We start from the raw sequence: 15,000 nt of genomic DNA, 5'->3' as shown, positions 1-15,000 counted from the left end.
AGTAAAACAGCCCATTAAGAGTTGCTTTTTGATTAAAAACAAGTAAGTAATTTCAAGTATGGCAAAGTGACATGTTTTAACTTGACATTTTGTTAAGGATGACTAGCCTGCAAAGCTCATAAAAGAGTGAAGGGATTCAGTGGAACATTAAGATTTACTATATATACTCAATGCCACTGTCACTCCTGTGCAAAACACGTCAACCCGGAAATATCTGACTCAACAGCCCTAAGGTTATTTAGAATAGAAAGTGAGATTTTTACATGTTTCACTTTGATGCCATGAGAGCAGCTGCATTAAGTTCTCTCAGTGGTTTTCAAAACCCAAATAAAATGCTTGCTCTGTGTTTTAAAAGTTACTGTGCAAATGTGTGCCACCCACCCCGTCTGTAATAGCTTACATTCACCATTTTCAGAAAAGATAAACACAGCAGAGAAGGAAATGATAATATAAAAACAGCCTGGCACGTGAAATGAGGAAAAGCATTGTAGACTATCTGGCAAGACAAAGCACACAAATGTTATTTTGTGAAAATTAATAGCATCTGAAATTATACTCCCGTTCCGGTACTCTCCCCCAAGCTCATGCCCAAATTAAAGGTATTTTATCTAATTCCCAGTTGAGAGGTTGCTAAAAGTGGTTAAGTCACAGCTGTGTTGACATTGAACTTCTTGAACACAGAATACCAACGTCACACTGACACACTTTGCAGATGCTTCGTTACAAGCAGCACCAGTCACTTGATTTGAAATACCTAGCCTAGCTGTAAAACAAACTGTTAATCTCCAGCCTCTTCTCTACTTGAAGTCTTCTTTACAGCTCTTGAAACACACCAACACCTTATAATGTTTATGCTAAAATTATCTTCATTTTGATTGGAATTTACCAGTGACCAGTGGCTTAACTCAGGGGTACCTCAGGCATTGCTGAGAACAAGACCCACTTGCTTGCCATTTTAACTAGATGCTCTCTCTTTTTGTTTCCACAGCAATATATAACAGAGAAACCTTCATTTAAAATACAAACTAAGTAAGTATCCATTCTTTTTAAATACGTTGGTATAATGTTGATATCTGCCTTGCCCAGGGAATTTCCATTATGAACAGACTTATTTTTCCCTGTAACACAATGGACAATATACTGGATGTCAGATTCTGCAGACAGCTAAATGATTCTTTATAGTAAATATCGGTACTTGCTTTGATACACCTTGAGAATACAACTGTATTCTCATAGCTCATTTCTTCAGTCAACAAAATTACAGGTACCTATGTAGGTGAATACACTGTAATTGACTAGTATGGAAACAACTGCACTGCTGCAACATCTGCACAGTAACTCACTTCTGAAACATTTAAAGCAGTTCCTGGTACATCATTTAAAATTTGTGCTGTAGCTAGAAGCATTGGCTTAAAAAATTTGCAAAAGCCAGTGACCATATTTAGGATTTTAGTCATGACTTTAATAATTAACAGCAATCCCTGAGGTTTCACCTTTGAAGACAGATATTTTCTAGACTACCATGGTCAAACACAGCAATGCTGACTTCTGCCTCAGGTTCTGAGTAGCTGTACGACAGTCAGTGACCATCACTGTAAAACTTACTGCAAAGCTCTAGGAACACCACGTTCCTCACAGAGCTGACCACCAGCCATGCTGCAGCCCAGTGAGCAGGCAGGGACCATGTTGCTCCTGTTTTATAGAAAGCCAGCTCAAAAGTCTACACTGCCATTCAGCTCCCATGTATGCTCTTAGGCCATGGATATATGTATTTCTATATGTCACTTTCCATATTTACATTCTGGTAGTTGAATTGCAATCTAGAAAATACAATGGAGAAGAACAACATTAAAAAAAAAAAAAAAACAACCTAAAAAAAACCCAAAACACCACAAAACAAAACAAAAAAACAACCAACCAACCAAAAAAAAAAACCCTCAAAAAACTCCCCCCCCCCACACACACACAAAAAACCAAACAAAAAAACCAACAACAACAACAAAAAAACCAAACACATTTATCTTATTCAGTACCATGGAACCAGTGACAGTTTTGCTGTTCTTTTTGGTGAGTCTCCGCATAGATAGGTTAACAAGAGATATTCTTCATAATTCGAAATGGAGCCTTTATCAATCACATATTTGAAACTACAAAGAGAAGTAATGTATGCTAGATATCTGAAATGACCACAGATAAAATAAAAACAAAATAAAACAAAACCAAAACCCCAAACCTTTACAATAGGTAAAGTAAACTACACATCTTTTTTACGATTAAATTGCTTAAAATTAGATTATTTTAAGGACTGAAGAATTGCAAGAGAAATACTTTTCAAGTGAACTGCTGATTTTCCATAGTTATGTCCAGACTTGGTGTTATGGTGGTTACATAGATACATACTAATTCATTAATATTTTTTTTACAAGAATGCTGTATTATTGTAATGTAGATTTTTATTTTTTTTTGCATGGAGGCTGGGTTGCATTATGACCCTAATTCAAAGGAGGAAGAGAGAAAGGGTTACAAAATTCATGAAAAGCGTTTAGACGAGATTCAGACTGGCACACAGTGTGTGATAAAAATCAAATATGGAACATAATGGGACATATGGAAACATATCTTTTGTGCAGGGAAGGATGAATCACAAGTTCACAGCTGGAATTTATGTGGATCCTTATTTAGTGGAGCATCTGTAGCCACTGTTTAGCTACATTCCCACATCAACAACAAAATGGTGCCACAGAAGAGAACACATGCATCAAGCTCCAGCTGGTATCTGCACCCACCTCTCCTTTCTTTTCCCTGAAGCCACATTTAGACAGTTTTCTTTTTACAGTTTGTGGGTGTATAAACATGCATATGCGAGTCAGTGGATAGAATCAAAAACACCACACCTGACCACTGCTGAATTTTGGAAGGGATGGGGGACAGATAAGGTGTGGAAGGCATGGGTTAAGAAAAAAAAAACCCAACCCGTTTAAAATCAGTCTCATGTATACAGCTTTGCTTTATGTAATTTATATATTTATATACTTCATCTACTTTACATATTAGCAAAGTTTTATTTTGGTTTGGTACCATTAAAAAAGCCTTTAAAATGAAAATTGGAAAATCATAAAAAACACGATTTATGTAGGTTCACTTGGAGAAAACCAACTTTGTAATTATAAAATTGCATATGGATTGAAGTGCTTTAACACTCTCCCACCTAACTTTTAGCTTCCTAGCATTAACAAAAATCAAAATAAGAATGTGGAGAAAGACATTATGTAATGTATAGGAAACTTTCATGCAAAAGATAAATTAATTAAAGATGTTTAAGGTAGTGTTAAATTTATTTTGGGGATTTGTGATTTTTTTTTGATGTTTTAAGATCATTGAAGTCTATGATATGAGTTAAATTACTTCCTTCCAGTGCCTTCTGAAATATTTTCAGAATTAAAATACAGATCAATGAAACGTGAATATTTATGCAAAGGAAAAAAAAAAAAAGAAGAAAAAAAAAAAAAAAAAAAGAAAAGAAAAGAAAAAAAAAAGGGGGGGGGGGGGGAGGAGGGCATTTTAAAGTAAAAAAATGCCCAGCACTGAGTACGGGAGGATGTTTTAATTTTTTTTAAACAGCTAGCATATACCACAAGGTTTCTCCTAAATGTGTATTTTAGTGATTGATAGCCTCCAGGTTAGAATTTATTTTCCTTAAAACAATCTGATCATTCTTTCTGATTCACTCTCTCTCTTCCCCTCTGCCCTGAACTGAACTTTAGCATTGCATTAACAATGAACTGGTGGAGAGGAGGATCTATTAAAATGAGTAACTCATTGCATAGGGTTCTTTCCTTGAGTATGCTCCATCTGACTGAAGCCAATGCTTTGGTGTGCTGTCTGCTGCTATAACCAGTTCTCCTCGAGATATCAGTGAAGCTGTGCCCATATATATATAGATAGATAGATATAGATATTTTTTTTAATGCAAATTATGGCTTAGGAGAGGTCATGCCTCAAGACCATTGAATTAACAAGTAGCCAATTTGTGAAATAAGAACATATTTATAATTATCAATTGCCTCCCATGTTATTACATTGTTTGAAGAAAATTATAAAAGAAAATGTTAAGTATGAGGCATTTCTTTGTGGTATTCTGCAAAAAGAGGTAGCAAAGCACATGAGTAATCTTTTTGAGGGGAAGGTTGTATGGAAAGCAATTTTTCTTGCTGTCTTTAAGGACACCAGCACTTTAAGAGTGGGCTGTTTCATAAAACTGTTTGTACACTTACGTTCAAGTTACACTTGAGGGAAATGGTAATTTAGAAAACGGATTTTTAAGGCTCTGAATGCTAAAAAATCCCCACCTCACCCAAGCCCTGAAAAATCTCCATAAATAAATCATATTATTTAATCTTGAACAAAAAAACCAGGTTCCTTACAATTTGCAGCACAAGTGATAAAGTTCTTACACAGCTATCACATTTTTTTCCTGGTTTAGAAATAGCAAGTTAGAAGGTTTTTTTGCTTTTCGTACCTGCTTTCCAACAACCCCTTGTTCTGTGCATTCTAATTTAAAAGAAAAACTAATATTAGATAAAGCAACACATAATTTGACAGCCTACCAGTTAAATTCTGACAGGGTCAATAAAATGAGAGCTTGCAGGAGTCCCAGATGAGGAACACTTTCATGAATGCCTCCATTGTGTAAATTCTCCGTATATCCTGCCTGCAAATGACAGTCATATGCCACCAGCTGCAGGAGGCATTCCAGCAATGTCAACTGCTGTGGGGCATTAAGGCAGGGTAGATGAGTTGGTATTTCTTTATATTTTTCCCTGGCTAGAGGGGGGGCTGTCACGCTTAACTCGTTTAAGTGTTATTTTTCTAAAGACTATGTCATTTACGTAGAAATGTTAGAAAATATATAATTAAAGTCTTGCTAATGGAGCTCCTCGTTTTAATAGTGGTTTTATTATATAAAGCCAGCTGGAAGTAATTATTTTTTTCCTTGTATACTCTTCATTACCTTGTGCCTCCCTCCTCCCCAAGATATCTGTTTCAGATGTTCTTATCAAAGTTACGAATTTTAAAAAGTAAACTGTCTGGGGTACAGCCAACCACAAATAGTTATGATAGGAAATGTGAAAATCCCACTAAACAGAAGTGCAGTCACTGCCACTTGGAAGTATACCCTTTTCTTATGAACTCCATTTTACAGATGGACATAAAATTTAAGTTTTAGAGAAATCCTGCAAAAAAAAAATATTTGGCACATTTTTTATTTAATAACCAAATTTGGACACAGTACTGCAGGTTTGTGTTTTTAATTAAAAAAAAAAATCTCACTGATATCGAAGCTAATTTTTTTTTTTGTCTACTAAATCTGCGGAGGAAAAAAAAAGTGTTCAAGCATGCTATGAGTTTAATTTTCCCATTTTTCTTGATATTTATTTTGTCAAATAAACACAAAGCTCATATTTGAGATACAGGAATACAAATATACTTAGGGCTCCTTTTTAAATATTAGCAATGCCTTGGTTAAGAAATTGTCCAAAGTCGAGATCAACTAGCTGCTTTTCAGCACCTTCCATGTGATAAGCCAGGGCATTACACGTTTTTATCATGGTCTTGCATACAGGCACACTGAAATACAGAACACTGAACTCTGTGCATGTCCGTACCTACATTGAGCCATCCTTGGAAGGGCTGCTTCCCCTCTATGCCCCTCGTCTCTCCTACAGTCCCTTGTAATTAAGATTGTTGTAATTGTTCCATTAATACCAAGAAGAGTCTTTCTTTTCATACGTGTTCAGATATATAGACAGAGCAAGAAAAACTGCAGGGAAAGAAAAATGCTGAAAGGCATAAATAAATAAAGGATATCAATAATGATCTATCATAAAATGACATTTTGCTGTTGTACTTCCGCAGGAGCCGTAACATCTCACAAGACATCCCTCTGAAAGCAGCAATAAAAACTGCAGTACAGCACACAAGGTCTTGTATTCTGTGCGGGCAAAGGGCAATGAATATGCTAAAAGGAAATCAATCTGCATACATAGATCTGGCAACTACATCTTCAGGTTTGTTTGGTTTTTCTGGATCTTGTGTTTTGTTTTCTTTTTTCTAAATGAGAAAACAAGATAAAACACTTTCAGAAGTCAGATTTTTCTTTAAATGAGTGTAATTCATTTAAAAATGCTACCTCATTGATTACATTACCTTCTCTCCTACCATGTTGCTACTTTTCCTATAGAAAATTTGGCAATTGCAGTCAGGTAGACTTGTAAATAATTCTCCGATTTAATTTCATGTTGAATTACACCACCCAATTTTCATTTTGGGATTTCTGGTTCAAAAAATTAAAAATTTCAGGAGAAAAATGGAAGTAACCATATACTTGCACAGGCTTCTGGGCCAAGTAGTGAAAACCTACTAAGATTTCCTAACTTATACATTAAAACATACAAAGGCCCATAATATCTGAAAGCTCAGATCTCATCAGACTTCAACAGAGAAACTGGGTGGACTTCTGGATTGTGCTAAAACAGGAAGCCAGACTGAGATTTCTTTAAGAAAACACCATACCTAACTATTTTTTTTTTTGTACTTAAATAATGTTCATATGTTCATCTGCTTAGTATCTAAATAACAGAAAATATTAAAATGCTCAAGAGCAACTTTCTTCACCTCCTAGAATCTTGTCTCGAAACATAGCTGCACATTAGGTTCACACAAGTTACATGCATACAGAAGTTTTAGAGAATTGAGCTCCAAGTTACAGATCACTCTGAAGGTTAATATGCTGCTGCTATCTCTTATTCTGTACCTTAACTATAAGCTGTCCTTGATGCATGACAGGGCCTCCAACGACATGAATGGAAAACACATGCTTGGATCACAGTGAGGATATGATCTTTGTATTCTGTTTGCCTCTCACTGGTACACACCAAATGTTGAATTGTTCATCTGTAAAGAACTACATTGTACAACACTTTGATTCAAGCTGCTAAAAGTCAGGAGCATTACATTTTAAACTTCTTCAAGAAATTTAGAAAAAGACAACAATGCATGGAGAGAATACATATGCAGAGATTCAGGTACTCTATCTCCTTTCCTGTAATTTCGTTTTTAAAAAGTTTAAGAATTGTGTTCATCAGGTGTGTCTCAATGTTCCCCATACTATTAAAAATTACCGGGAAAAAGAAAAGCAATTAAAGCTCTCATTGACATTAGTCACAGTAGGTATCACAAAAACCCAGGAGAGATTTACCACTCCCCTTAATTCTTCTGTAAGGGGCATATTCCAAAATGCACAGGCAGGCAGACTGCAGCACTGATCTCTACTGATGTATTTGTTTTTTGGTCCATTTCCAAACAAACATCATCTCAGATATCACAGTAAGTTTACCTGCTAGTGACAATACATTTCAGCTTTGATTACAACAGCACTATAAATTTTCTCACTTTCCATAAAGCTTCTTAAAGTATCACTTGCTAATCACTTGGTAAGAAAAGCTTGCTGACTTCTGTGCTGTGCACGGGAAAGAATGGCAGGATTGTAATCGTGTCATTTTCATCTCTGAACTCCCGTGCTCTGCGAGTGGCAGATGACACCCTCTCCTTCCCTTTGCACAAGTGCACAGATACGCATCATCAGTAGAGGATGGGGATGCAAGAGCTTCCCAAGAGAGTCAGAATAGCATCAATGGTACATTGTTGGCAAGTTCACACTGATCAAAGCAATTCTGAGATGCTCACCCCCGACCCGCCGAAAGAGATGGCCTCTCAGTGACAAAAATGTTGTGTGACACAGCCATACAAGTGGCACTGTTTTCTTTGTCAGTGAAGGAAAATAATTTAGAAAACAGTTGTCAAGTATTTCAGTAAGGGAAATAAGGCATTAGGGCATTACTATAATGAGTGGGGTGAGCAGTAGCAAAGCAACAGATGCCTGTCCACAGGCTGATGTGTAGTCTTGTATTTTGGACGTTTGTTACACTAACTGATGTTATACTAAAGAATGCCTTTTCCCTCATGGAAAAAACTGTATATAAACACACTGACTTTCATTTAATAAAACTGTTTTTTTAAGTTTACTGTGTGGCAAGCAGGTGGGCAAAAAATAAATCCCTTAATTGCAGTTTATCTAGATGGTGAAATTTTGTCATTATGCTCTCTGAATTAAAGTTAAAAAAGCTGCATTAGGGATTCTCTTTCTGAACAAAGAGATTAAGAGAGAACAACAATGGAATTCTCCCTTTCTCCTTCTTCTGTTTCAGCCTTCTCGTTCCTGAGCCAGTATGATTCATCACCTCCTGGGTATACTAGGAGCCCCAAGTTTGGAAATTCTTCTAAACTGCTAAGAACCATTAGTCTACAAGGCAAATCCTTTTACAAAAGCACAAGCACTATTTGAGAAAAATAACTGAGGAAAGGAATCTATATAGAGCATATGTTTTGAGCATTCCTAGTAAAAAGTAAAAGCTCTTTAAAGCTTTTGTTTCTGATTGTACTTTATGACGGCAGTTCTGTATCAGTGAACAGAGTGTTCCTTTGCAATCAGCACAGTGTCACAACGACCTGGCAAATGTGAATGCTTTCACTATCACTACAGTCCTTGCAATCTTGCTTCAGCTGTGACCCATTCACTTTTGCCCCAACTTCACTAAGATGCCTTACTCAGCATCTAATTAGTTAGGGAAGATTTGCCTTGGCTCTTAACCCTGACATAAGAGCAGGAGACTCTGCTGCTGTTATATACCAAATCTGTTCTGTCACTGCATTAATCAAGTCCATATAAAACTACATGTGAATAAGTAACTACTGAGATACAAAGTTTAAAAAAAAAAAAAAAAAAAAAAAAAAAGAGAGAGAGAGAGAAAAAAAAATAGAAAGCCCATACATTTTCAAGTGTTAAACACTAGTGCTTGTTGCACAATATATTTAATATATGCTTCAATGCTTCATGCAGATTTTAGTTTTGTGCATACATATCTCAAAGTTAAGCAAAGATCTGACAGCATTCTTCACACATCATCAGCTACAATAAACAATGCAGCAAATATGTTGAAACATTATGTATATATATATATATGCAAGATTAGTATGTACAGAGAGCAACGGGAAACATTTTGCTGTGTTTTACTTCTGCAAATACTGAACAGAGTAAGAGAAGCTACTGAGGGTTGTATTTTAATTTTTTTTTCATGATGTATCATGCACAAAGCCATGCATCTATCCACTTCATGTACTTGCATGTCTAGTGCTGTATGCCATATAAAACATCCTGTGCTTTTGTCATGTACGATACTTTGTAATGCCTCTATTCTGAGGCACATGAGAAGCAGCAGAAAAATCTTTATGAAAATATTTTTAATTTGCTAAAAAGACATGAAACATGTCTAAACTATGCTGTACCAAAATACCCAATAAAATTAAAGCAAACATCTGAAAAGAGACAATATAGCCTGATAAAGCTTCTGAAATCATATTAGCATATCAACTTGTTTGTGAACAGCAAAAAACCAAAACCCACCTGGGCCCAGCAAATCTTTAAAACTATTTGATAAAAATATATATAATAAATAAAATTATTGTGTTTGCTCAGACTTACTGACAAAGGCAATTATTAACTACCGTAAACTACAAAATGCATTTTACCAATGTTAATCTTCTTCCCAAAATGTTCATAATAAATCAATATATGGAATTATAGTTCGGTGCCAAATTAAGTTTGAACTCTTTCTGCATATATACCTATATTACAGGAATAGCTAAATGCTACAGTAAAACACTTAATTACTTAACATTAAAACTGCATACAACCTATGTGACCAGCAACCCAGGAATATTTAAAAAGCTTTCACCTTCAATCCATTTTACATTACACTATGCTCCTATTTTTAATTACTGGTTCAATAAACAGCTTATGTGTCTGTATCTACATCAATGTTAGGAACTACCGGACTGAAGGATACAAGTACAGCTCAAAACAGGGTATGCATATTGTATATAGTTTTAATAGTTGTAGCAGTATTAATGCATACTCCCAAGTATTGTGTTATGTAGTTTTCTTTGGAATAGGAATGTGTTCATGTGAGGAAAAAAAGTTGAATTTACTGTACCATATCTCTCGTGAACAGATGCGTCTATATTAATATACATCATTGATTTAATTTTTAGTTTTTTTGGCTTCCCGCTCACCTATCTCAAAGTGATTTCTCTGGTGATAACTAACACATCATGCTAATGAGAGAATCTAATGTACAATAGAGAAATGTCACTACTAATAATATTTGCATGAAGTTAAATAAAGCAACTGTAAGAGAATGTCAGACAGTTGTTCTTTAATAAGATACAGTTACACAATGAAATTATGTTGTTAATTTTGTTACATCATTGAATGAATCCTAAATTACTATATAATGATGCACAGATCCATTTATAATCCTGATATACTGCATTTTCACTCTCACACTGAAAAAAAGGTTCTGGAAAGGCTACTACCATTTTATCTGAAACAGATTAAACATACTTTTTTCTTAACAAAAAGGTAAATGGCTCTGGCATTTTGTGTCACTGTAGGTTACAGCCATTTCACTTAGTCTCATTTCTGAAATGACTTTTAAGTATTTTAGAACATTACAGCCCTTAAGGTAGCTGAATGAAGGAAAATGCCATTTCTTATTCTGACAAATGCACAAAACATTTATGAAAGCAGACAATCACAAAAGCCTGCTTTTTTAAATCAATCAAATCCAGACCTTCCTTTCTGTTGTTAACAACTCCTTGCCAGAACTCGAATGGGCAGTGGGTGCCCTGGACGTAACCAGATGAGCATGGAATAGAAGCCAAGGGTTTCTGCTCATTCTCGACCTGTCACTGATCAAAGTGACCCAAAGAAGCACTCCTTTTTAAAAGTTAAGATTTATGCCCTTTGAGGTTATCAGACATTCTTTGTATACAGAATGGGATGACCCCTTTCAAGCAAATCACACACTTTTATATGGACAAGAGGTGCACAGGCAAAACAATGCAGTCAAGTGGCCATGTCATAAACTTCTCACAGGTAATTTAGGAGACGATTCCTCTTTGCCTCTCAACCCACCAAAATCTAAATTTGCTCTGGAATGTGGAGATGCCATTTTCTTGCACTCTCATACTCTAAAAAAAAAAATAATCCAAAAATACCATCGTGCTTGCTATTAATAGCCAAAACCAATAAAATCAATTCTTCTTTTTCTCAGACACATACAGTTCCTTGTCATAACAAAACAGGTTTTCTTTTTATTCTGAGAAAAGTTATTCATTCCTATAGCATGCAAATATCAGTGCAGTGTGAGTTGAGAGGTAACAGGAGGGAGGGATCGCAAGGTTTTGTTTTGTTCTAAATCACTCTTCTTGCCACACTCCAATCTTTGTACTAAAAACCTGCTTGAGATTAAATTACAACTCCAAGGAAAAGTGATGGGGCTCGGGGTTTTGTTGCTTCTAAAAACCACGTGGAAAGACAGCATTATACTTAGAAATTTAAAAAAGAAATCTCTCTAGCATTACTGTATATAGCTGGAAAAGTTTCATTAAACAGTTCTTTCAAACCATGCCAAACTTTGCTTGCAAGTTACGTACATTTCATAACTTCATGTTATTTGTACTCATGAAAACAATTTTTCTTAAAGTGTAGGAAAGAGTTCAAAAATACTTACATTTCCAGAAGACGGACTGAAAATAATTAACTAAAAATGGATGAAAATAGGAAGCAGAAAACAATACTCAAAATTTTAGTGATTTAGAAAGAAATATTGGCACTTAGGAACAGATTTGCAGCTGCACTAGCACACAGTCTTTGCTGACAGTTTGCATAGAGAGCTAGCAAGCTGTAACAGCCTTAACAAATCACAAATATATAACAAAATACTATCCTTAAAAAAAGGACAAAAATGCATTTAGCAAAATGATGTACCCTCCTCTTAAAAGCATGATGAAAACCTACTTGGGCTGAATACATTTATCACATGACAAACAAACAAACAAACAAAATATGACAAGGAGATTAATACAGTATGAGAACACATTAACTACAGACTTTTAAGAAATAAATCTGTTCGACATTACCACCTTTTCAGTGCTACTGTGTGTGAATTCCAGTGGGGAGATACACACTGATGCAGCACCTACCACATATTTAGTCATTTAGTGCATTACTTCTCTGCTTCTACACAGATTAAATTCATGACCATGCATGTTCAATAATGTACAAAATCCTGTTAATACTCGAGAATTGGAACATTTAAATATTATTTTAAAAAATCATAGAGAAACCACTACATGAAGCTTACATGCATAAATGTTTGGCTTGGTCTAATGAGCTAGTTGTCTCAAATTATTTGACACCCTTACACAATGTGATGCTATTTTATTTGGTATTGTTTCCTTTCTTTGTCAATGTTGAACATTTTCTACTATTCCAGAGACCAGAGCAGCTAAATCTGCTTCAAAAAGGTCTAATGCTAAGCAGGCAATCTAGTACTATCTATGTATTCAATTCAATTGTCATTTATCAATTGATCGTTATCTGGATGTAGCTATGTTAACTCTTTTGTGGCTTAAATGGAAAGAACCTTCTATTCACCCCAAAAATTTAATCTCACTTCTTAGGAAGAGAACACAACAGGTAATTTGAATTACTCCTTTCTATGCTATTGTTCAATAACCAAAAATGTATCAGAGACATGCATACAGCTGATAAGGCTTGCAAGCAGTGCTGTAGCACTTCACACTTTCTAGTGTGAAGCACTGTTTTTCAAATGTGAATCTCTACCAGGAAATTAACTTTTTTACTTTCAAGAATGGGAAATTGATCAGAGTTGCTTATTTGCCTTATGTTGATTACACTCTGTACTAGCGTACCGTATCAGCAGTAATCAGGGTCCCTCTACAGGATATATCAAAATATTCCTTATTCAAATGCCTTCATCCTGTCCTGAGCTACACTGCTTAAACTGTTGTCCATAGACAACCACTATTGGTTATTAACTATCTGCTTTGGAGTTTTTTCTCAGCTTTAGGGTTTTTTTAATTAACTTACTGTTTTATGGACAGTATTCAGACATGCTTTGTTACTGTAAACTCTTAAAACCTAATTACTTTCCCTCTGTTTTCTAACAGTACAACGCCTCTCAGGTAAATTAGTTCATTCATCTTATGTCCAACATTAAATAAAAGTCTAATGTTAACATACAAATCATTTACTAACTCCTCTTTTGGCTAACACAATATTTCAATTATTATCACTCAGTGTCAGACCATAATTGGAAACTAGTTTTCAGAAAGCCAAATCGTCCCTTGGAAGGGACTCACCCTGTTAAAAACCTCCAGGTTCAACTTCCCTCCCTGCTTGAGCCCCATCAAAGCTTAAAGTTTCTCCCTCTGTTTTCTTTTCTTTTAGTTTTTTCTTTTCCTCTTCCCCCTACCCTTTCTCTCTCTCTCTCTCTCTCTTTTTTTCTTTTTTCTTTTTTTTTTTCTTTTTTTTCCCCTTTTTTCCCCTTTCCCTTCATCCAGAAGAGCCAGGCAATTGTGCAAGATTAGCTATAACACACAGGGCGCGTATCACCAAGTGCATGGTACGGAGACACTGGCTCCTGTGATTAATTATCAGTTATTACTGGCCTTGCAGTAACATTTTCTCTTTCCCGTCAGAACCGGCATACCAAGCTGCCTTAAACGCGGCCCCCGGTGAAGGAGCAGCTCTGGGGAGGACGCCAAGGCACAGCTCCACAGAGAGGGGGAGTGAGGGAAGAGGGAGCGGGAGAGGGACCCGAGGATAGAACTGTCTCCTCTAACGACCCTCAGCTCCGTGCTGGCAGAAGCTCCGGCAGGACGGCTCTCGCCGCTCCTTCCCCCTGAATAAAACCCTGTTCTGCCACATGAAGTCAATTACGCCGTTCTGAGGGGCCCCCTAAATTTAGTATCAGTTTGATTTGGGGGCTTATGTACTCAGGAAGAAAGAAAGGAGTTTTGCTGGGATAGCAGATACTTTCATTTATGGGATGGGGACGGGGGAAGGGGGCGTGAGGGGGAGAGCTTTGGGGGGGGGGGGGAAAGGAGAACAAGGGGAAAAAGAAGAAAACAAAAGCAAACAAAGAAAAACAGTCTTACTACGAGCAAAGCTCTATTTGGAAACTTTAAAACAAATGCTTTGCTTTTACTTAAGGCTTTAATATTTTTTCCTCTTTTAAAAAGGAGCCCTTAGGGAAGCAATGAAGTAACCATGCACATTCCAATGACATAGTTATGACAGTTCAGAGGCTAACTATGTAGTGATGAATGAAACAAAAATGAAACATGGAAAGAAAGAGAAAAAGGAGGCAAAAAAGAGCACAAAAATGCCATGTTTTAAAATAAACGAAAGTAACGTACCTGTTGGGACATTCTGAATAAGAGGTTTGTGTCAGTGTTCTGCCATGTCCCCATGAAACCAGAGTCGGTCGCTGCCGTTCTTGTTCCGAACTGCATGGAGTTGTCAGTGCAGGAGTCTCTTAAAGTCAAGTCTCTTGCCCTCTTTCGCTCTCTGTGTCTCTGTGTGTGTCTGTCTCTCACATCCACTTCTGCCTCTTCTGACTGAAAAGTGAAGGTGGATTTTTTGAGCCTCTTGGCAGCCAGTAGCAGTGTAGTGTAGTTAAGAAGCTAGCTGCACTGTGTGTTTCATTTGGGAAGGGGGATTCAGGGGAGAGGGTCAGAGCTTCTTTTGCACCTTCAGCAGAGATACCCCTATCATTTATGCATAGATTGTGACTCCCCAAGCTCGGCTTTGCTCAGTTTAACAGCTGCCTGTCAGGTGTGCATGCAGTACTAAGGAGACCCAACCATCAGCTTCAAACTCGCAGCCACTGGATGTCATTGGATAGCAGAGCAAAGAGTCAACTGCACTGCTCCACTGTCAGGCACCAAATGACATCCTGCACTAACCCTTCAGTCTACAGATACACAGATACACACACACACGCACATTCT

General features: G+C 36.5%; 1 protein-coding gene across 1 annotated transcript in view; it reads right to left on the bottom strand.

The window, feature by feature from the left end:
• Nucleotides 1-14,517, bottom strand: part of BNC2 (basonuclin 2) — a 229,109-nt gene extending 214,592 nt beyond the window's left edge. Inside the window, exon 1 of the mRNA XM_030467473.1 lies at nucleotides 14,407-14,517. Coding sequence (XP_030323333.1) covers nucleotides 14,407-14,502 — 96 coding nt within the window. The 5' untranslated portion in view covers nucleotides 14,503-14,517. The remainder of the gene's footprint in view (nucleotides 1-14,406) is intronic.
• Between the last annotated feature and the right edge of the window lie 483 nt (nucleotides 14,518-15,000).

This window comes from Calypte anna, chromosome Z, assembly GCF_003957555.1.
Source record: "Calypte anna isolate BGI_N300 chromosome Z, bCalAnn1_v1.p, whole genome shotgun sequence".
NCBI classification, from domain to species: domain Eukaryota; kingdom Metazoa; phylum Chordata; class Aves; order Apodiformes; family Trochilidae; genus Calypte; species Calypte anna.
The sequence above is the reverse complement of the archived record's forward strand: the minus strand, read 5'-3'. Positions and strand labels throughout refer to the sequence as shown.